General features: G+C 39.5%; 3 protein-coding genes across 7 annotated transcripts in view; 2 read left to right on the forward strand and 1 right to left on the reverse strand.

Moving 5' to 3' along the window:
• The window catches only part of sh3gl1b (SH3-domain GRB2-like 1b), a 19,423-nt gene extending 13,625 nt beyond the window's left edge, over nt 1–5,798 (forward strand). Inside the window, exons 9-10 of one of the 2 annotated variants that reach the window (XM_015040088.1) lie at nt 270–317; nt 3,240–5,798. In XM_015040088.1, coding sequence (XP_014895574.1) covers nt 270–317; nt 3,240–3,433 — 242 coding nt within the window. In that variant the 3' untranslated portion in view covers nt 3,434–5,798. The remainder of the gene's footprint in view (nt 1–269; nt 318–3,239) is intronic. The other variant, XM_015040087.1, reaches the window with a different exon arrangement.
• Nucleotides 5,799–6,916: 1,118 nt separating this feature from the next.
• Nucleotides 6,917–12,295, reverse strand: mpnd (MPN domain containing). 3 transcript variants are annotated; one of them, XM_015040084.1, is made up of 13 exons: nt 11,820–12,293; nt 11,145–11,347; nt 10,848–11,069; nt 10,246–10,336; nt 10,096–10,174; nt 9,870–9,966; nt 9,721–9,793; nt 9,553–9,629; nt 9,075–9,243; nt 8,360–8,430; nt 8,101–8,229; nt 7,927–8,019; nt 6,917–7,847 (listed from the first exon to the last, which is right to left on the reverse strand). In XM_015040084.1, exons 1-13 carry the CDS (start codon nt 11,821–11,823, stop codon nt 7,761–7,763), a joined length of 1,395 nt encoding a protein of 464 aa, XP_014895570.1. In that variant the 5' UTR covers nt 11,824–12,293; the 3' UTR covers nt 6,917–7,760. The 3 variants fall into 3 exon arrangements, with proteins under 3 accessions (XP_014895570.1, XP_014895571.1, XP_014895572.1); XM_015040085.1 differs by having other exon boundaries at nt 8,140–8,229; nt 11,820–12,286; XM_015040086.1 differs by lacking the exons at nt 6,917–7,847; nt 7,927–8,019 and having other exon boundaries at nt 8,140–8,229; nt 8,311–8,430; nt 11,820–12,295.
• A 3,939-nt stretch (nt 12,296–16,234) lies between these two features.
• Nucleotides 16,235–22,165, forward strand: mutyh (mutY DNA glycosylase). 2 transcript variants are annotated; one of them, XM_015040093.1, is made up of 15 exons: nt 16,235–16,506; nt 16,970–17,100; nt 17,637–17,676; nt 17,795–17,868; nt 17,939–17,980; nt 18,062–18,133; nt 18,275–18,388; nt 19,079–19,176; nt 19,255–19,399; nt 19,478–19,550; nt 19,638–19,820; nt 19,981–20,123; nt 20,221–20,376; nt 20,731–20,781; nt 21,707–22,165. In XM_015040093.1, the coding sequence occupies exons 1-15, from the start codon at nt 16,401–16,403 to the stop codon at nt 21,848–21,850; spliced, it is 1,572 nt and encodes a 523-aa protein (XP_014895579.1). In that variant the 5' UTR covers nt 16,235–16,400; the 3' UTR covers nt 21,851–22,165. The 2 variants fall into 2 exon arrangements, with proteins under 2 accessions (XP_014895579.1, XP_014895580.1); XM_015040094.1 differs by lacking the exon at nt 17,939–17,980.
• Nucleotides 22,166–22,675: the final 510 nt, after the last annotated feature.

Here is a 22,675-nt window from a genome sequence, read left to right on the forward strand (position 1 = left end):
AAATTACTTAAAAACCTAAAATAAAAAAGTCCAGGGGGCCAAAAAAAAAAAAAAAAAATCCCCTCCCCTTTTTTTTTTTTTTTTTTTTTTTTTTTCACTTCTCTAGTCTGATGAAGGCTTTTATGAATGTTTGACTATTTGGATGTTGAAGTGACATCACTAAGCTGTTGACCAATGTTGGTGTGAGAAGTTAGTGACTCTGTCCCACCCTGTTATCTGGCTCGCCTTTCTCCCACTGACCTTGTTCCTCTTTCCTGTGACATCAGCAGAACGGTCCTTTCTCTGTGCAACATTGTCCTTTCGGAAGCTAGGATTGTGTGAGTCAACGACTATGTGTCCAAGTTGCAGCCTTGGAATGGTGCATGAGTACGTGTACATGCGTGTGTGTGTGTGTGTGCGTGTGTGTGTGTGTGCGTGTGTGTGTGTGTGTGTGTGTGTGTGTATGAGTGACATTCTGATTAGATTTTCAGGAAATAGATGCTTCTTATCAGTGGTGTGTTTTCTTTATGTGTCTTGTTTAGCAAGCGTTTGGTTTTGCTTTAACTTCTCATCCTGTCCTTTGGACGCCAAACTAGACTTCAACAAAGTGGGATTTTTATTACATTTTATAAATCTAGTTACCTACTTTTGTTCAACTAATGTTAGCACTCAATTTTCAAAAATATTGCTGTCTGATTTTAGGGTATTTCGGGGGGGGAACGGTTAAAATTGACCAAAGATCTAATATATTAATGTTGCATTACCATTTCTATCTGAATATTTGTCCTCTGTTTTTATAACGTCAGATCTTTGACACAGACAGCTCTCCCACCCACTGCGTGAAGCCGAGCACATAAAAATAAGGCGTTTAATACAAATAGTAATTTATGACAGAGAGGCTGCCTGAGGCTACTCTGTAGTTAAAATTAATGATTGAAAGGATTAACCAGCCAACACATAACACTACATCAGAGCTTTTCTCTTCCGAAATATTAAGTTGGATACATCTGTTATTTAGTTTGAGTGTGGCTCGTTGAAGTGGATGTTTTCCAAAATGCTGCACTTTTGAGCAAAGAATAGTAAAACTGAGTCAGCGATGATCACTCAGTTTTTAGTATCCTGTAATTTTTGGTAGTTTGGTTTATTTGTTGCACAAAGTGCTACGGTAGAGTAAAAAGAGACATATTTGTATCTTTGAGCTGTTTCTGAGAAACTCATTGTTTCAAGTGGGGGGAAAAATCTGGTTTTGTTTGTAGTTTTTAAAGAAATTTTGGAATTGACCATAATGGGTAAGTGGGGACTTCACAAAATTGGTGAAAGGAATTATGATTGCACGAGTTTAGGAAAACATAACTGCGTAATGTTATTGTTCATCTGCATTGCAACTTTGATTGCAGTGCAGATGTTTCTCCCTCCTCTAATCATCATTTCTTTTCCACTCTAAACTTTTGCATGCTGGTCACCAAGCTCTAGATCAGCTATGGACAGTAAAAGATTTTCCAAGTAGAAAATACATTATTATCAAGAAGAGTTTGAATGCACGGTGCCTGAAATGCTGTAGCTCAAGTACTGTACCCAGATTGTGATATTGCATATATTGAAAATGTGATGATAATAATAATAATAATAATAATAATAAACGAGAATTGCAGTGATCCATCTGTGTTTTCATTTCCATGTCAGCTACAGATTTGCTCTGTTTCCCCTGTTCCTCTGAGCAAACCCATCTGCTGCCACATCAGGATTAAATTTCTCCCTCAAAATTTGGACCGAATTTTAGCTCTGCGGTGGCGTTTTGTAACCTACTGTTGACATGGAGGGGTGTCAGAAAGCTACTCCAAAGAAGGCCATGCTGTGCAAGCCGACTTCTCGCTCCACAGCGGACAGACTGTTTGTTCGTTGACACCGGACAGCTGAAAAACTCGACCTCTTGCTTAAAACTTTTCAATTGAATCTTTCCAATATACACATCTATTTCTACATATGATCATTTTATTATATGTAGGTTTTAGCATCTTAGTGTGTAGCAACTGTCAATTAACCTTACTTTCACATTAAAATGAGTCAAAATATAATCAGCAGCCATACAGAATCGTGATGTTCTTAGCCTGGTATGCTGTTCAATAGAGCTGCACAGCTTACTGTTTTACAGTTGTCATATGAACATTAGGCTTCATAATATTACAATCGCAAGGCAATATTTGGCAGGATATTATGAGCCTGAGGCATTCGCATGCCCTCTTACTGGTAGTACATTTGACCTGTGGCTTAGGATTTAAACCTCTCGTAATTCCTATACGTTGTTGACCTTACATAGCTGATATGCTGAAGCTCTTGGAGAACAGTGGGAACATTGTCTATTTGTAACTATAAGTCGTACATTGTGCTTAATAATTTCCAGATTTTTTTTTAAGTCCAACTGGGCATTAATGTTTAATCAGAAAATCCGTTTTGATCTGATTAGTAATTTCGATGTTAATGTTTTAACCTGTGGACTCTCTAAGTTCCCTGTTTGACATATTTTAAGACCCCACCTGTGTTTGCCTTTGGTTTTGTGTTTTATCTAAAGCAAAGCATGACTTAATGAGATTGTTACTTAGAAACTTGCATGCTGAAAAATGATCCGTCATATCTAACAATGTATTAACTTTTCCCATTTAGGATCAAATATTTACAAATGTTTTCAAAGTTGACCCCATTTTTCCTTTTTTTTTGTAATTGATGAGCTAAAACACCTATAATACTGTCCCCCATGTTTGTTATTGTAAATGTGCGTTAACACCTCCCTAAAGTTGTCTGTCTTCTCTTGCATTATTTTTCTGCCCCTGTGAGCTGATACTGTATTAAGTGATCGAGTGAGTGACCAAACTCTCCCTGTCTCTAGCTTGCCCGGCACTGTGTTGCGTGAACGTGATACAATGAGAAAATTGTTCAGCTGCAAAAAAAAAAAAAAAAAAAAAGGCCTAGTTTGTCTGTGTGTAAATCGCCGCTGATCTGCGTGAGGTCACAGCGACAGAGCGAGAAAGTGAAGAGAACAGGGGCAGAAATCTGGTTTTCAGGAATGTTTATGCTCAGAGATTCTTCCTGGCAGATCTCCTTAACTTGTTTGAAAGTCGTGTTAATGTTACACTAACATCAAAAGTTTAAATATCCTGCTAAAGATGTGGTGTGTGACTCAATTCTTTCATAACTGGATCTGCTTCGGGATCGCGTGTTTTTCTCTGTAATTCTCATCTTTCCTTCTTTCCCGTCCCTACCAGCCCCAGAGCAGCCGAGCTGTAAGGCCCTTTACGACTTCGAGCCAGAGAACGAGGGAGAGCTGGGCTTCCACGAAGGCGACATCATCATCCTGACCAATCAAATCGATGAAAACTGGTATGAGGGCATGCTAAACGGCCAGTCGGGATTCTTCCCTCTCAACTACGTGGAAGTCCTCGTTCCGTTGCCACACTAAAGCAACGAAAGCGCTAAGAGAAGTCGAGACGTGTAAACAGTGTGGTGAAGGAGACCAGTGAAGACATGAGACAGTCTACAAGGGTTTCATTTTCACTTTGAGCTTCATCGTCATCACCAGGAGTGAGCACTTTTTTGTAAACACAAGATCTGGATGTGATATCAAAGCAGAACACCAACCTTTTCCACAGAAAAGTAAAAAAGCAGCCAGACTAGAACTGAGACAAACCATTTTTATCGTGCATCTGACAGTGAGCAAGAATTTCCTGGGGACTAACTGTTGACAAATAGATGAGCAACACATTTTTCATCACAATTAGGTGACAGAAATGATTTTAAGTTCCCTTATTACCATAAGTGGATTCACAGATCCTTGTCATTGTTTTTGTGTAACTGCAGTCTCTGTGACACAGGAAGGTGATCAACCTAACAATAGTGTAGCTTTGTAGCTCAAGCCTCACAGTGACTCTCATGAGAACTTGACTGAATAGTATCATTGCAAAACAGAAACTATTTGTGATTCCATCAGAGTACTGCAGTGCAAACCTTGACGCCACCTTCTGGCCTGGCAGAGAATTACTTTCACCTCTACTAAATTGATATTACCCATGAACAGATATTGTTGCAGTAGCTGTGTTACAAAAAGAAGCTTATTGGCAAATAATCACATTTGGACTGTTTTAAAATTTTGGCCTAATTTATTTTTTTTTTTTTTTTTTTTTTTTTTCCCCCCAAGTGGCTGTTCAGCAGCCGACATATTTAACAGTAGTTACCTTTACTTTCAGTGTTTCCGTTGCGATGCCTTCACCATTTTCAGGAATCTGACTGGTTAACGTCGCGTGCGAGGAAATGTATCTGCACCTTGGGCTTCAGATGAGATTAACGTATTACAGACATTCTCTATCATTATACACAGACCCAAAGGTAAATGCAGAGGTTGCACCTTTTTGTCAGTTTGTTTAAATAAGGAGGCAGAGCCAAAAAAAGTCTGTAAAAATGCAATAGAAACATTCATTTTGGTGTAAATGGTTGTTCCGCCAATAATCCTATAATACAGGCATGTATTTGTGCAGTTTTTGACCTTCTTATCGAAGCATGTTCAACTTTTTTTTTTTTTTTTTTTCCCCTTTTTAAGGCCTTTTGGAGCCCTGTACTTGGCACCACGTAACATAATGCAATGCCTGAATAGATGACGCTGCTGGCAGCGAGCTAGTCTTTTATATTCACCACTAACTGTCCTGCTTTTTGATGTCTGTCCTCATGTCTCAGAGAATGTGAATCCGATCATAGTCTGAACCTGTTATTCTGTACGTTGGACATGATAGATGTGTTATTGTCTCCGGCTGACTGTTCAAACAGGGCTGGCTTCTTGTTCTGAACCGTCCAGATCCGCCGGTGGAGTCTTACCCAACATTCACAGCTCGGTGTGTGAGAATGAGGAATATTTAAAAGGGAAAACATCAAGGGAATTGGCACGATTTTTAAACCGCTGTCCGTTTGGATGAAATTAAGCCACAAATGGTTGCCAAACGATTTATCTTTGAATTGTAAAGGTTGTCTGTGGAGTTCTAATTGTGAATGTCAGTTCTGTGCTTTTTAATCGTTTTCAATGTTTTGTGTCTTACTTCGTCCCTTTCGTCTCCATTCAGCTGCCTGACTCTTCCGTGTCTGTGTGCGGTCCTCATCCAATACGTTTACATGTCTGACCATGCTGCGTCTCAATGTTTGTATGTAGTTCAAGGCTAACGGACATGAAAGGTGCTGTAATGACAACATTATTAATCAAGAGTCCAACATGCATGTGATCGTGCCTTTGGAGAGCAAGAAGGGGAACTAAGAGCAACCAAATCTTACCCGTTTACTCAGACATTGTAATGAGTTGTATTGCTTTTATTTCTACCCATTGGCACTTTTATGTGTGCACGTTTATGCACATTGATGACACTACAGGCAATTTCCTGGACATGTTCAGACTGATCAAATATTTCATCAGTAGATCCATGGAAACTGTTTTCTATCTTTTTTAATATATTCAAATCTTTGTTGTTTTGTTTTTTTTAAAGTCACTTAATTTCTTAAAGGGCTATGTAATTGTTTAACCAGTCTTACATTCTCCTTAAGCTGCAATAAATGAATCTCTTTAGTGTTATTTTTTTATATGAGACCTGTAAACATTTCAAATAATCATTGCATGTAGACTTATATTATTACACCTTGTATGTACCCTAGATTTAATTTACTTTTTGTTTACGCATACAGATTTTGCCTGCAATATTTTTTTTTTATCACCACAATATTTGTATGTGCTTCCTTCGTATTTCCTGTTTACCAACTTCTTACAGAAAATAAAAGACAAAAAAAGTAAATGTTGAATTTTTATATGTTTGAATCAAGTCAAGAGGAAAATATCAAGTATTTCATTTTGGACTCAGACATTAATAGTGGTTTGCATAAGTATTCAAATCCCTTCAACAGAATTATCTCGTCAGGCGCCAGCTACAAACATTAATCTTTTTTCAGATTCTGTTTTAGTGAGCAACAAAACATGCTTTGGGATTTATTTTATTTTTCTTAGTTAAATTTCCAAGTAATTAAAAACAAAAAAAGCATGGTAATTACAGGTGCAAGTTATTTGGGGTTTATTTCCTGCCTGATTTACACATGTTGAGACATTTTTGTCCATCCTTTACAAAATAACCCAATCTGCAAACATTAGTTTTTTACATGTTGCTACAGTCTGCACCTACTGAATTTAGGTATAGACTTTCGTTCATGAGCATACTTTGATCTAAAACATTTCTTTGTAGCCCTGTCTGTTTAAAGTTACCCTGTTTGAAGTTAGTCGGTCTCAAGTGCTTTGTTGCCTCTTAACAGCAATGAGCAACTTTTTAAACACATTTAATCTTCCCAGCAACTCTGCTTGGCTTTCATGTTTATGTTGCCACCGTGTTTCAAAGAAGAGCGCCGCCTTCCACATTTACGACTGGTGTCACTTAACGTCCTACACGGTTTGTGGTAAACTGCAAATGGGATTTGATTATGCCGTCAAAAGCTTTAGATCCCTGCAGCTCTTCCACAGTTGCCATGGTTATTTGAGCACCATCCTGCGAGTTTAGATGTGATGTCCATGTCTCTGAATGTTTCCAGTTGTTCTGTACTCTTTCCACTTTATAACACTATTTTGGTTTGTACTGCTCTGCTCCTTTTTTTTTTTTTATTGTGCTGGGCACATCATAGTATAAAGTCTTTATTACAAATGCAAGACATTTCTGGATGTAGTTCAGAAAAATCTGTGAAAATTCTGTATTTTTTTTCCACTTTGTAATTATGCTCTACTTCAAGTCAGTCAGTCCCATAAAAACCCTCTTCAAACGCATTGAAGGTTTAGGCTGCGACTCAAAAGTAATAAACTTCGAGTATGGGGGCATTGACAGAGCATTGTAACGATACAGATACAAAATGAACAAACAAGCAGTAAGTCATGTTTAAATGGTTCCAGTGTGTATATTTTAATCCTTAGTGGGTCACCAATCAGCAGGCTTAAGGCATAGCTCTGTCCACATACATGTAAACCACATAGTCAACAGTTAGTAATAAATACAGTACAGTTCAAGAGGAAGCAAATATCTGTCTTAGCAAAGAGTGCTCATGTTCCACACAACCCGATGAGAAGACATTCACGATACAATGCACCTAACACAGAAACACGTCTGTTTTATTGAACTAGAGGATGCGAACCCTTAAATATGAGTTTAGGAGTACAAAAGGGATCTACTGCAGTAGTAGTGTTTAGGTCAGACACCGATACCATTGCATACATTGTTGGTGTATGTTTAACACTACTATTCACTGCGTACCCACAACTACTATCCCCATTGAGTCTATAAAGGCAATTACAAGACATTTAACAGTGCTAATCATCCATATCTTAATATCTGAGCGTAAGTTCAGATAAAGTCACAGGCCAGTACATACTTAGGTCCATTTTTGACGAAGGTCTTCTACTGTCCATATAGTGTCCAGTTAAATATTTTTTTTTTCTTTTTATTATTGGATCGTGTTTGCTTAGATTTTTAATTCTATCCTTATAAAATGCAGCTCAACCACAAACAGCAGCTACGTTCACATATCTAGCACCCGTTCTAGTCCTGGAAGTGTGTTTAATGCTATATAAAAACTGTCACTCAAGCATGAGATCATCCAAGGTGTCCATCTTTGTATTTTTTCCCCAAGCAGAATTTAACTTCGAATCTGTCAAGTCAGCGACGGCGTTTGAAACGCGGCGACTCCAGACGGAGGGCCGTCACGCCACGCGTGCAGATCAGAGCTCAGTGCGTGGTGCTCAGCTGGCTATAGACATGCTCTAAGATCTGCGAGTAGGCCTGGTCTTTGGGGGCGTGGCAACTCAGAGAGCCCTGCAGAAACAGTCTCATTATCAAACATTTGCTTTGATAAAGAGTTACTGGTTAATTGTTTGATTTCTATGTACATTACCTTAATCTTGTCCAGCATGGTTGTCTCAGGACACCAGTACTGGTTGAACTGGACCAGATCGGGCGCCGTCCTGTAGTAATCAACCAGAAGCATCTGTGGGGAAAAAATTAATAAATAAATAAAAATCACGAATCCCCTTAACTGTGACTTGCTGCACTTAAAATTTAATCATACAGTTTTGGCTTTATATGTATGGGTCGGCATCAACAGTACCATCTCATTGAGAACGTCGCTGGTGAGAAAGTTGTCCTGTACGTAAGTGACTTCCACAGCGACAGGGATGCCATAGTCATTAGGCCTTTGCTACAAACAGGAGGGAAAACGATTTTGAAAAACATGAGCAAAAACGTCTTTATCGTTCTGAATGAACATACCAAGACTCACATGGCAAACCACAAAACAAGAAGGTGAGAAGTGAAAGTTAGTTTCCGACCTCAGGTGGCGGTACGACCCAGAACGGCGTTATTGTGGATGCCACGCCTTGGTTTCCGTGGTAATATGGCCCTGGAAAGGGTTAAATTCAGCTTAAGATTTTTAAGTTTAACTCAAGTAAAAGCAAAAAATGTTTACACAGGAATAAACTCGCTTTCATTCACTCTTTTGCTGCAAAGTTAAACACAAGTCCATAGAGGAAACGAGTTTCGCAGCAGCGTTAAAAATAGGTATTTGCATCCACTGTATAAAAAGAAACATCTTTTTTTTCACTGCCCATCCAACATTAGAGCCGCCTAAACATTTCCTGTTTGTAGATCAGTTAGAATCATCAAAATAATTGCATAACATGAGATAGTTTTATACTACGCTCAAATTCAGACATTTACATGCATTCGCTCAATATTTTTGCAGAAATGCCTTTTAAACTCTGTGACTTGTGCACACATTTTTTCAGCTGTGCCCACAAATGACTGAGATCGGCGGTTTATGATACAACTCCAAATCATCCACATTTGTCCTTTCTGCCACTTTGTAGCCAATTTGGAGGAGTGCTTGGACTCATTTTCAAGTTTTAATTTCCACGCTGACGCCATAATATTTTTTTTGTCCAAGATCAGGGAACATACTTGATGGGCTCCGCAGTCACTGTTAACTCAGATCAACAACCGGCCACGTTCCCGTTGAACTACAGCACATCTAAAGTGGTTACTGACCACAGATGATGCCCAGACAGGGCTGGAAGCCGTTGTTGGAGCCCTGCAGCCTCAGCTGGTGATCCATCTGGGAGTCGATGTCCTGCAGGGACGGCAGGGCGGGACCTCGCGGGTGACTGTGGTACCAGCCCACCAATGACAACCCACGCATGAACAGGTTCTGACAGATCTGAAAACAAAAGGCAAGCATCCTTTTTATTAACTTGGCAACACATGCTAAAACAGCTGTTCTTTTTTAACTTGACTATTAAAAAAAAAGAACAAATCTGCAAAAGTAACTTTTTTCTCCTCAAAGACACGGTATTCGTTCCTGCTCCCAAAATTTTACTACGTCTTTGGCATTTTTCTGTTCTGTTAATTAGCCCAGTTTTTGGCCCAATATCCCGCTTGGAGACCAGTCGCTGTGTTAGCATTCAGCAATGTGTGCCGTGGTTTGATAAGAGTGCATGTTGAAAAGTAATGTTTGCTGACGTCTCACCTCCTCTTCAACAGCTGACGCGGTGTCTCTGTCTGCCAGCCTGGTTCGACAGGGGAAAGCCCTTAGGACTGTCAGCACTAAAAAAAAAAAAACAGAGACATCGTTAATGGTGATGAACGCAACGCTTGACCTTCTTCCATGCACTTTTTCGAATATCATCATGCTCACATTGCGTGTTTGTGTCCCATCGCCCTCCGAGGTACCCTACCACCTCACTGGTGGTCAGGTGACAGTGGAAGTCCTGCAAAAATGCAGACAAATATCTGACTCTGCCACTCACTAATCCATATGCTGCTCGGAAGTATCTGAAAACTGACCATTAGCAGCAGAACATTACTGGAGACGGCTACGTTGAATGGCTGGAATCTGTTGATGGCCGAGAACGCCGACAGCTCCACAAGCGTGTGTGGATCTCTGTGGATGTTGCAAAGTGTGCATCACATCGCAATCCAACAAATGTCTCGCACACACACGCAAAAAAAAAAAAAATACATACATATATATGTGTGTGTGTGAAAAATACTACTGTATTGCAGGCAGTACCTGGCTGCATCCCTGGTGCCTAAGCTGCAATATCTGACGGGAATCCTCTCCCTGTCAGCTCGACGTGAAACCATCACGTCTGTAACAAAATGAAGATGTTAACAGCTTTTAATGGCGATCAGATAGGAGAAGAGAAGAGACCACGCAAACCAGGTTTGTTGTTCTTGTTCTTCTCGTCGGCCTGCACGGCTGCCTTCCCTTCCTCCTCATCCTCGTCGTCATCTTCCTCACTCACCATGCTCTGCAGCCATTAGAAATGCATAGCAAAACAGGTGGATGAACGAATCACATCGTGTAGTTTATTATTACTAATTATGTACTGTTCGTGTATTACTTTTTCCACAGCCCCCCCATCCCCCGCCTCCTAAAACCTGTGTTGCCATCTAAAAACAGAAATCCCGGATTAAAGATGATTAAAAAGCTTTTGAATATGAATAAATTAAACTAATATGTGGGTAGAATGATCTTACACGTAAAAATTACATTATTCAGTGAGTGAAAAAATATCATGCTAAGAAAAAAATGCTTATCAAAACGTCTCTGACATAACTTGGAGATTTAATATTCTATTGAAGCTGCAATAGGTTAGCAACACAGACATGATTCTTGCTTTTACGAATTTCTTCCCAACTGAATAAATGGAATGAAGTTGGTAGCTGAAACTACCAACTCTAAAACTATTCAGAAACACTTAGACCCAAATGTGGATTCAGATGTTTGATTTCAACTCGGACCCTTGTGTCTCTCCTTACCATGTCTGCGCTGGGTTGATACTTGTGCAGCCAGGTGGTTTTGTACTGGGCCAGCTTCTGTCCCCGGTAGCGCACGGACGCCCAGCCGCAGCCGGACTTCTTGGCCGGGTTCACCAGACGCTTACAGTGTGTCGCCCAGGCGCTGGGCGAGTTGAAGATCTGACCCGTCTCCACCCATCGGATCTTGCCATCGTTCAGCAGATCCCCAACGAAGTTCTTGCCCTGAGGAAGAGGGAGAGCATGAGATTACATCCATGGCTGTATTGTTCACTCTAAAGCGATGATGTGTGTTATTACCAAGTAGTGGATGGCCAACACTCCGTCTCCAGGCTCCACCAGCCCGTCCTTCAGCAGCACTCTCAGGGTGATGCCCCTCCGCGTCAGCAGGGAGCCCCTTCCGGAGCTGGACCGAAACTCTGCCTCCTCACCTCCACTCAGCTCCTCCTCATCCTCCTCACCTCCATCCTCCACCACCTGCGGGGAACCTGGTGGTTCTGATCCTGAGGACACAAGACAGGAACAGTTCAAGCCAGAAAATGTGCTCAGGTCACATGTAAAAACAAAAACAAGCATCATGCCTTGTTATGAAGCATGAATACTTTTAAAAATTATTCATAAGCTGATAGTAGGAAATTCTTACATATCACAGTTAAATCATGAGGAATGATCCATTGTTGTAATGAGTATGACTTCAGTGTAATGGCAGCCTCTATCACTCTGCACTACCGCATGCTGCTACATAAATAGCACATTTGAGGCAACCCCAAGAGTCGCTGTTTATCTGCAGATGATCTAAATGGGCATTTTATTAATTACAGCTAAACTGTGCTGGCTTTTATTGTTTCCACTTCCCATTACAGGGCAAGGCTCTGTCCGCAGGAAGAGGCCTGTATGTACGCCGCTTCTGCTCCCCCCCTTCCCTGTTAATTTCTCTCAGAATCACAATTAAAAGCCCTCTTTCATTATTCTCACCCATGCCTGTGAAAGCGACGGAGAGCGCCTTTAAATCCAGCTCGGTCCAAAAGCCGCTTTCTCCCCGGACACTTGAAGCTGGAGCTCTCCGGGGGCTGCCTTTCACTGAGACACTTCGCCTCACTAGCTCCGGCTATTATTCAAAAACATAAAATGAAGGCGTCTGTGGCTCTGCAGTGTAGTTTCCTTGTTGTGTTGCTTTAATGTCAGTTCCCCTCCCCTTTCTTTCTCCCTCTCCCCGTCCTTGTCACTCTCCCTGGTTCTTCTGAACTGAACGGGCTGGTCTGACGTGCTGCCGAGCCATTATTTACCTCTCCGTTATCATTGCTACAACTTATATGGTGGGGCTGAATAACTATTTTAAAGTGCGACGAGAACAAAACCGACAGATTTCGCAGTAAATCTGCGTTTCCTGCGGAAAAAATTAAGTGATTCGCGCACGTGAAGCGGCCGCTGTTTGTATTTTTTTTTTCCCGACAAGAAAAGTGCATCTAAGCCGCTATTAAGGCGTCTCGGTGCTCACGAATACAAGACAGTGTGTCTACATTATGATTACTGCCTGGTTAAATTACAAGCCTCACCCGTGTTACAACGTTACACGGTGCTTTCCTTCGTCAACACTGAAATGTGTCTTTCTTTATCTCCGAAATAGAAGCACATTTACCGGGAAGCAGCCTGCGGAGGGCAGCAAACCTCCAGCGCAGTCTTCCCTGCTCCACTTCCTATTATACCCCCATCTGCTGGTAGCACAGACTGAAGTCGGCCATGCCTTGAAATTATGTTCACCCCCTTGAAGCCTTTGAACTTTTGTCACATTTTGACAACTTGTTTAACTGCAAACTTCTTTTGGTCAAGTGCTTGTTTCTCCTCCATTGCTTTGCTGCCCTACATTCAACATCAACATTTGCTCTGGTTGTATGTTTACTGTTTAGGGTTGCGGTCCTGCTGGAAGGAGAAACTTTACCTCAGTCTGTTCCCTAACAGGTTTTCTTCCAGGATTGCTCTGTCCGTTGTTTCCAGTGGTTTTATGGAAGAAAAATATCCTCACGGTGTAATGCTACCACCAACATGTGTTCACAGTGCGGATGATGTTTTCAGTGTGATGTGCAAAGAGTTTTACAAGGCACTGAAAAACTGGTGGAAAAACTTTGCTTTGAGGTGTTTTTACTTTAATCCTTTATTTTTATTTTTATTTTTTCCAAATTGTTCAAATTGATACTGATGTGTGTTTGAAGAGCTACATAAGATTTTTTATTTTTATTTTATAAAGAAAAACCGTTATCAATTATTTTAGCAGGAACAAATCATTGGGGAACAACCTTGTCCTTACACATTGGTTATTTCATATGTTTAGGACGCATGTTGCCTCTCTCTAAAGATTACTTAATGTTTTAAAATGTTTTTAAGGAATACAAACGTTTCTCATGAAAACCTAAGGGAACAAGAACTTTTAACGTGTTGCTTACTTTTGCCGTTGATTGCAAGATCCAACTATCATTGGGCCTGTTGAGGCAAATCAGTAAACGGGACGGGAAAAACCCGCTAGGTGGATTTTTGAACTGAGCTGGTTGTTGCTATTGTCATTTGTGTCCTTGTTAACTGATTTAAAGGAGTGCTAGAAGCTTGAGTTCTTCAAACTTGACCTAGTTTGAAGAACTGCCACACCAATGGACAAAAAGCTTGTTTATCTTAATAAGACTGAGTAAATATCTAGATTTTAACATAAAAAAAAAAAACAAAAAAAAAAACACTTTGCAGCAGCATGGTTGGCACGTGTTTTTTTTTTTTTTTTATTTGAAGAGTGAGTTATAAACTCAGGCAGCAAACAAATGAGAGAAAGATGACTAAATATCCATTTTCTGTACGCCCTTGTACCTAGTGGGACCAGGTGGGGTGCTGGTGCCTATCTAAGGCGAGACATTTCATGATTGCTTAATCTTCATGAGAACACCCAACCCAATTAAGTTGAGTAGTAAGGGTACACCACCACTTGGTATGAGAACCTTCCTGAGTGGCACGGGTAAGTCTGTTCTGCAATGCTTGGAATAAGTAGAAGGTTGTCACTATTGACAGAATTAAACTAATCAATGTGGAAAACATGCCTCCCTTTACACTTGAGAACAATCCTATTTCTGTAACCATTGTGCTCGGCCATTTTACTGGGTAAGTTTCCCTGTTTTTATTTCATCTTTAAGCTAACTGCTGGCAAAGAGGAGCAACTCACACTTTCTCTCGAGCAATCTTTTTCACTGACAAGTACCTTTACTTGCCAGATCACAGTTTGAAACGCAAAGTAAGAACTGCTATGAACAGGTGTTTGGAAGTCCGATGTGAGGCTTCCGATCTGCTGTCCCTTAAAAACATAGTGGTCCTGGGTGCTGAATGTGAAGCTCCATGTTGGGCCGCTGTAAATCCTGGGTGTATAGATGTCCCGCTGCTCTGTCAGGTCACTGAGAATGATGCTGATGGGCAGAGCATTGAACTGAAAACCCTGCAGCTTGCTGGTGTGACACTGTGAACCATCCAATCTGTATAAGTCTTCAGCTGATATCATTGGGGAACGAATGAGCTTCAAAAGGATCTTGAGAATGGTGGTGTCTTCCTGTGCTGCTGCCCACTTCTCCAGTCCGTGCAAAACAACAGTTTCGTTATGAACCAAAATATCTGAGCTTGAAAGAAGAGCTTTGACTAGAAAGAAAGGAAGTTTGGTCCAAACTCGAGAATCGATCAGGGCCTCACAGTTCCATGCCAGGTAACGAACACAGACGTCTTTCAGCGCCTCGTCATTGATGGCAACTGCATACAGACAGAAAGAGATCTGGCTCTGGAAAATAGAATCTTCTGGTAGAAGCGCCCTAAAAAAAAATAAATGAAAGCCACACTTTTCAGATGTATGCTTGTAAAATAATAATAAAAACAACTAAATGAAATGTATCCACTGCACAATTCTACACTCCTTTCTGTTGGTCTAACAAAACGGTCCAAATAACATTGAAATTTGTGACTTTAAAATAGAAAATCATGGGAAAATGTTCAAGGGGTAAAATATTCTTGCAAGGAACAATATGTAGATTAGATTATTTATAAAATTCAAACATGTCAGAAAATGTCTTTTTCATGTGCTAAGAGTCACAGCATAATGCTTTCTGAAATAATAACAACATCTGCATATTGGTTCTCTGCGATGCATCAAAGGCTGCTGGCTGAAGAAGATAAAAAACGTTCTGAAGAGTTTCACCATCTCGGAGTGACCCAAGAGCTTCTGCATGTGATGGGCAGCAGAAAACAACACTGATCCTCAAATGAAATCCTGCCTTGCCCAAAATCCAGTCTTGCCTCAAGGCTGGATTTTACTTAGCTTCAAAACACAGCCTCATGTGGTTTCTAATGATTCCAGTACTGTTTTGCTGCACATGAATAGCCACTTTTTATAGAAGACAGAGCAATCATTCAAACATATAATAAAATATTGTAAACAGGATGGGACAAAGGATTAATTCCGTTTTGCAGTAATATCTGTTCCAGTAAGGACCATTGTTTTGCTCTGATGTAAAAAATAAAGACAAAGCCACATAAATGCCCACAAACAAGTACTAAAGTTTTTCAAGATGGATTAACATACTTTTGGTTTCTTTCAGTTTCTGATTAATTTACTGTCTCTAAATGGGTGCTTTCCTCTCTGTTTAGTACCTTGCGGACTTATTCATTTAAGAACATGTGGAGGGAATCTGAGGCTGCACCCGTCCTTTATGGAGCTTTTCCTAAAATATCTGTAGTTTAGATGAGGCTACTGCAAGTTAGTGTAATAAGTTAGAGTAATAACCTCATTCAAAGGTCATAAACTTATTTCTTTATTCAGTTTTCTCGTATTTATTGCTCATAGTATAATATTTAATTTTCTTCCTTCTTCGATTTTGGATTATAACAAGGCTGCCTGCTAATTGGATGGAAAATTCATTCCAATAAACTATTTTACAATACTGGCATTCTTACATCTTTAGCACTAAGGAGTTGATTTAAAATGAGTTATTACCTGAAGCCATGACTTCAACTGTTTACCTTAATTTTTTTCAGGTGTTCACCTTAATTTTCTGTTGTTCCCTGTGATTCAAAACAATACGAAACCAAACCAAATATTCACTGGCATTAAAGGGCAGCTTTCTATTGGTACATTTTGAGATTAACAATCACAGATCTTTACAATTCTGAATATTTTTACCAATTTATTAATTAAATCAGTGTTTTGTTTTTTTTAAAAAGTTACGTAAAGTTATGCTTTTCCTCTAATCCAACATTAATTGACATTTCACAAAGTTTTATTTAGTGTAAAAAAGACATTGAAGAACAGCACATCAAAAGCAATAAGATATAATGTATAGAGTCCTTTTTTCGCAAATTCTCCACTTACTTAGACCAACCCACCGGATATGACGTCACAATTGGAGAGTCGTCTCCTTATAGCTGATTGGTCAAATGTAGTGATAGTCTGTGGAGGTGGCGGGAGCTACAGTGCATTCATGAAGTGAAAACATTGCTCCTTTCCTTTGGATAGTGTTTAGCTCCTAAATACGGTGCTTCATAATGAGCAGGTTACGTTCAGCAGTAGTGAAAGGCAAAAAAGGCCGATTGGAGACGGTGGAAACAACTATCCGAACCCGGAAGAAGTCAAAAGCACCAGTGAAAGAAGGTACCGCGATGATTTGATAATAATAGTAACAACACAAACCAGGTATTCAGCATGAACATCCACACAAACTGTTATTCAGCCTTCAGAGTTTGGTGTCACTTGCAACAGTCTTGTAAATAATGGATAAAAGAGAAAACAAAAAAACGGGGGCGGAAGTTTTTTTTTTTTTTTTTTTTTTTTTTAGAAAAAACACCCGGGTTACTCTGATTGTCTTCCTTTGTTAATTTAGTGTTAAAAATTAGCTGCAGACTCTTATAAGTTTTTAAGGTGACAGTGAATATTGCAGCCTTAATTTAATAACTTCAAATCAGCAAGACCTGACTGGACTGCTGACCTTGGAATCATATCATAGTGTCATAATTAAGCTACACATTTTGATGGTAAATTGGAATTGCTGGTAATATGTTTTGTTTGATTATTATGTTGTTGTTTTTTTCTTTGTTTGATTTATCCATCCCACCAGAACCAACTACATCTTCATTCCCACCATCTTTGTACCACACATTCTCTGATCCTGCTGAGGTTGTGTTTCTGCGCTCTCATCTCCTGCGCTGGTATGACAAAGATAAGAGAGAGCTGCCATGGAGGACTCTGGTAAATAATTCTTACTGGAAAATGTTATAATCTAGATATAATATTTAACATATTGAAGTATTGTTCAGTATATGTTTATGGCAGCTAAAAAGAAGCCATTTATTTTGATTGTTATTCAATCACAAATATTCATAAGATAAAATGTATTATTTATTATAAGTACGCTATCAGTGCAACCTTTTGCTTATAAAAAAAAGAGCTGCTGCACAATAAGTGTTTTTTTTTTTTTTTGCTAATCTTGCTTCTTGATTATTTGCTTTCATTAAGTATCATTTTTCCATGTTATATTACTGTTAGACTGCTTGAGGGGGGCTGGGTTATAAAACTATATGCAAGTATCGATCATTTAGTACATGTTTGCGTTAGCATGTTGCTTTTAATTAAACTAACTCTAAGTAATGATGCCATTAATTTTAAAATTATTTGTCCAGATTCCGTTTTGCATGGATCGTGTTGTTTTACGCTTTAAGATGTATAAATGCAGCTAAGCAGCTTTAATCTCAAAGTTGCCCTATCTATCTGTCTTCATGTCGTAGGCTTTGACAGAATCAGACATCAACATTAGGACATACGCAGGTATGAAAATGGATGCATTCAAGAAAAAAATGAAAACGTAAAAAACAGTGTTCTACACTTTCTTTAATTACTATAATTGTGGAACTCTATTTTTTCTGCTTTGCCTTTATTTTTACAGTATGGGTTTCAGAAATAATGCTGCAGCAGACTCAAGTTGCCACAGTGAAAGACTATTATAACAGATGGATGAAGGTGGGTATTTTAAACTAATCTGTAATACTTTTGGAAGTTCAACATAAATGCTGTATATTTTGCGCTCCAGAGGTGGCCCACAGTGCAGGATCTCGCAGCTGCTACAATAGAGGTAGTCATTTTAATCAGTAGTGCAGAGCTGGTGATTTTTTTTTTTTTTTATGTTTAATACATTCATTTTCTTGTGGTACAGGAGGTTAACCAGATGTGGGCAGGCCTCGGCTACTATTCACGTGGAAGAAGGCTGCATGAAGGAGCGCAGAAGGTGTGTCCACAATCAGATATTTGAATGCTTCTCCTAATGAATTTACTTTCCCACTATTTACTTTGGAAAAGTACCCAGAACCCTTTTCCAGTAACTCGATCGCATTGTGATTATTTTGGTTTATTTGTTGTTTTTCCTCAGGTGGTTTTGGAGTTGAAGGGACAGATGCCTCAGACTGTGGACGACTTGCTGAAACAGTTGCCTGGTGTGGGACGCTACACGGCGTCCGCGATTGGATCTATTGCTCTGGGCCAGGTTGGTCAGGACAAAGGGAGTATCTGCACTTCAAGCTTCATGAGTTCCTGTGGGTCAATGCTATTAAAGCCACACTGACACGTGACCTTTTATTTCAACAGTTTACCAAAGAAGATCACACATAAGACATGGAATATAAGCCTAAATGCTTGTATAATAGCCTTTCTGCTTTTATTGTTCATGTGTCTCCTTTCTGGGCAGCAAATGCACTTCAAAATGAAGCAGTGTTTAAAAAAACTCTGTTTATAAGGAGGTTGTTGTATGAAGAACTAAATATTTTATTTTAGTGACGCTGGCCTCCTTCTATTCTTTTTTAGAGTAAACCAATCCAAACACATATGTTGATGTTAATGTCGCTGTAATAATGGTTCATCAGTCAAAATTGCAATAAATAAAAAGAACCGTTCAAACCTTTTCCTTTCATTTTGATTTGATCTAAACCGTGTTGTAGCAGTCAGTGCTGTTCATTTGCACCAACTAGTTCCATCCATTCCATCTTTAATCTTAGACTTAAAGATATTAATTTGACCTAATTACACCTGATATTCAGCAATATTTGTTTGACATAGAAAACTATCACCTTCAAGTGTAAACCACCACAGAAATTATAGAACCGTCACTAGAATAAGTTCTATTTGATAGTAGCTTTATCATTAACCACCAATACCTGGTATGATCTGTGTCGCTCAGGTAACCGGCGCTGTGGATGGGAACGTGATTCGGGTTCTGTGTCGCCTCAGGGCCATTGGGGCCGATAGCTCGAGTCCTGCAGTAACGGAGGCTCTTTGGTGAGATTTAAATTCACAGCTCAAATAATCAGAGACTGCTTACGTGGAGAACCCGGTGTCATCTCCTGGTTTCCTCAGGCGTCTTGCCAATTTGTTGGTGGATCCAGAGAGATCTGGAGACTTCAACCAGGCCATGATGGAGCTTGGAGCGCGAGTCTGCACCCCCAAAGGCCCGCTGTGCAGCCAGTGTCCCGTCCAGTCTCACTGCCGCTCATATCACAGGGTTGGCTCACAGTTTCCGATGGGCTCAGGCTGAAATTCTGTAAAGTACTAACAGTTTATATGATGTGTGTTTGTGTAGGTTCATGTCAAACAGGAGCAAAGTGCTAAGGAGCTTTTAGGAAAGCTGGACATGCCTGATATTGAGGACTGCAGTGAGTCTCCTCTGCCATCCATCTGACCTCCTGGACACGAGTTTAATCATCATAATGAACCAAATTTCCCTTTACTCTTCTCCTCAGTGAACAGTGGCACTTGTTCCTTGTGTCCTTCTGAGCCGTGGGACGATCAGCTGGGTGTTCAGAACTTCCCCAGAAAGCCGCCCAAGAAAGCTCCTCGGGCGGAGCGGACACTGACCTGCGTTGTGACGAGGCCAGGAGAAGCAGGTGGTGAGGAGTACCTGCTTGTGCAAAGACCGAACAAAGGTCGGTGCTGCATGATTTTTACTTTAACAAACAGTTGAATGCAGAGAGTGACACTTAGATCTGGCGCCCAGATTTTACCGCCCTGTGTCGTCTGCAGGCCCTAAAATCACCCTGATTAGTGGATGAATGCAACATTAACCAGTGGCGTTTGTGTTTGCAGGTTTACTAGCAGGTCTATGGGAGTTTCCAAGTCTTCTGCTGCAGGAGGACAATGAAGTGAAACAGAAGAGGGCGCTGTGTGAAGAAGTCAGCAGAGTACTGAGGAGCTGTTTAAACGAACATCTTCTCCAGTATGTAGGAGAGGTAAGCTTGATCTTAACCACCAAGGTTTTATACAGCTCTCTGTTCAACGGGAGCTTTTTGTGCAGCTCACTGTCCTCTCCTCACTGTCCGCCTGCAGGTGGTGCACATCTTCTCCCACATTCACCAGACCTATGTGGTTTATAGCATGCGCTTAAAGGACAGGGATGTTACACAACAGACGCCGACCGAAAAGCGACAATGGCTCACCAGACCCGGCCTGCAGGAAGCCGCTGTGTCCACCGGGCTGAAGAAGGTCAGCGATTTGACTGAATTCATGGTCACCGAAGGACTGTTGTGGATTTAGTTTTGATTTATTTCTATTTTGGTTGTTTAGATTTTCAATCACAATGTGGCAAGGTGCTTCTTCCAAAATCACGATAACGATAATGGCCGCGCTAAAATATTCAGCGTAACATTGGAAAATGTGTTTCAACTGCTTATAACTGAAGCAGAAGGAAAACAGGCATTTTTACTTTTGCAGGCTTGATTAGAATATTAGAAGCTTGTGCTTATTTGATCTATTTATAAAAAGAATAGTTTGATTGTGATTTTGGTCTATAGTCTGTGTGAACCACATGAGGGTGGTAATACACCTTTTTTTTTGCAGATTGTGAAGCTCTTTGATACTGCAGACAGTTTAAAGGACAAAAACTCAAAGGTAAGTTACTCAAATGTATTTTCACATTGATTTCTTCCTAAATCTTTGACTATTAAATTGTGGAAATTTTGTTTGTTTTTCAAAGCATTTCTTACAACCTCACTGACTATTTGCAACAAAACATTTAAGGGGTTTGTGATCGCGCTTCAGAAAGTTGGCAATTTACTTTTCAGCCTCAGTTTGACTTTGTTTAGCCAGAGGAACAGAAACTGCCTAGTTTTTCACCCTCACTCATTACATAAGCACCCACCACCTAATTTGCTTAAATCCAATAAATATTCAAGTTTATACAGTCTGGTGCTGGAAAATATGCATTAGAAGGACAGCAGCACTTACCAAGTAAATGTGCACTTTCAGAAGTCACCCATTTAGCAAACAAGTGATCGTGTGTGTACTTTAAAGGCCTCTTAGGTTTGTTACAGGAACATTAGTGGACAAATGGTATCATGAAGACAGCAGACAGTTCAGAGGTAAAGTCACAGAGAAGTTTAATGTAGGGTTGGATCTTTAAACTGTCCCAAGCTATGAAAATTTGAGTACTGTTTAATTAATCTTTTGAAAATAGAAAAAGCCGTAACATACAGCCAGAGCTACAGTAGAAAGGTTTTAATTAAATTAATTTTTTAGAGTAGTCTAAAGTCTGGACCTTAAACCAATTGAAGATGCATAATTTTTCTCCCATTTAATAGTTTGCTTGTTATTTTATCACACAAAGTCCCAAAGTAATAATACATTCAAGTTTCTGGTTGTAATGTAACAAAAATAGAAGAGCATTTTAAAGGACGATATTGTCTGTCCAGACTATCAAACATTTATGGATTTACTGTGACATGGTTTGTTTGAACGTGAAATACCATTAAAGATTTGTGGATTAAAGGCAAATATTTGTGACTCATCGAACACCATCTCTGCTTGACTCCCTTAGGATGGAAAAAGACAGAAGCCTGAAGGACTAAAACATGACAGGTCACAGAAAACAAAAAAAAGTAGACCGACTGCAGCTGATGGTGGATGCAGACAGCTCTCACTTAGTTCCTTCTTCAAGACAGTGAAAGAGGAAAGTAGTTAGTCCCTAAAGTTGTCCGCGTTGACTTTAAATGTGCATGTTTTTTTCATGCTGAATCTCCTTTCCTGTATCTTTGCTGTATTAAATCAGAGACCAGACAGAGGTCAAGATTTTAAGCTCTTATTATATCATCTGTTAAATGCATATTTTTAAAGAAACTGATGTATGTCAATTTAGCTTTTTTTTTTACACATTTTTTCTTTTTTTTTTTTTTACACACCAACACAGACCATGTTAGGTCATTTTGTGTTTTTTAACTATGTAAAAGATAAAAGAATTTCTCTAATTATAATAAAAGTTTTGAAGATTAAAATGCAAGTTGTCTGGTAAACATCAATTGTCATTTTTTTCTAGAGATTTTTTTTTTTTACTACAAGTCCTTTAGTGACATTGCTGGTAAATATAACAATAATAAATAAGAATATTGTAATTATTGTAATTAGACTGTTTGCACTCAGAATGATTTTAAGCCGTTTCTTATATTTGCTAATTTTGATGACCATTGTTTTACAGCTAATGAAAACTCAAAATTCATATAGTTTTATGCTGAGGTGGGTCACACTTAGAGACTGGTCTCTAACTGGTTTTCAGTAGCTGTAAGCCATAATGATCCAAATTAACAGAAACAAACACTTAAAAAGGATGTGTAATAGATTTTATACTTAAATATGAGTAGTATTTTTTTATGGAGTTAATAAATATCTGTCAAATTGATCTTTATGTGATGTTCTGACATTGAAATAGTGTATTAGTTTGAAGGAAACGGCGCCCTCCAGTGCGCAGAAAATACAATTAAATGCATATTTAATTACTGACAGGAAGAAACGC

This window comes from Poecilia latipinna, unplaced genomic scaffold (assembly GCF_001443285.1).
Source record: "Poecilia latipinna isolate Pla-1442-1.1 unplaced genomic scaffold, P_latipinna-1.0 Scaffold495, whole genome shotgun sequence".
Lineage (NCBI taxonomy): Eukaryota > Metazoa > Chordata > Actinopteri > Cyprinodontiformes > Poeciliidae > Poecilia > Poecilia latipinna.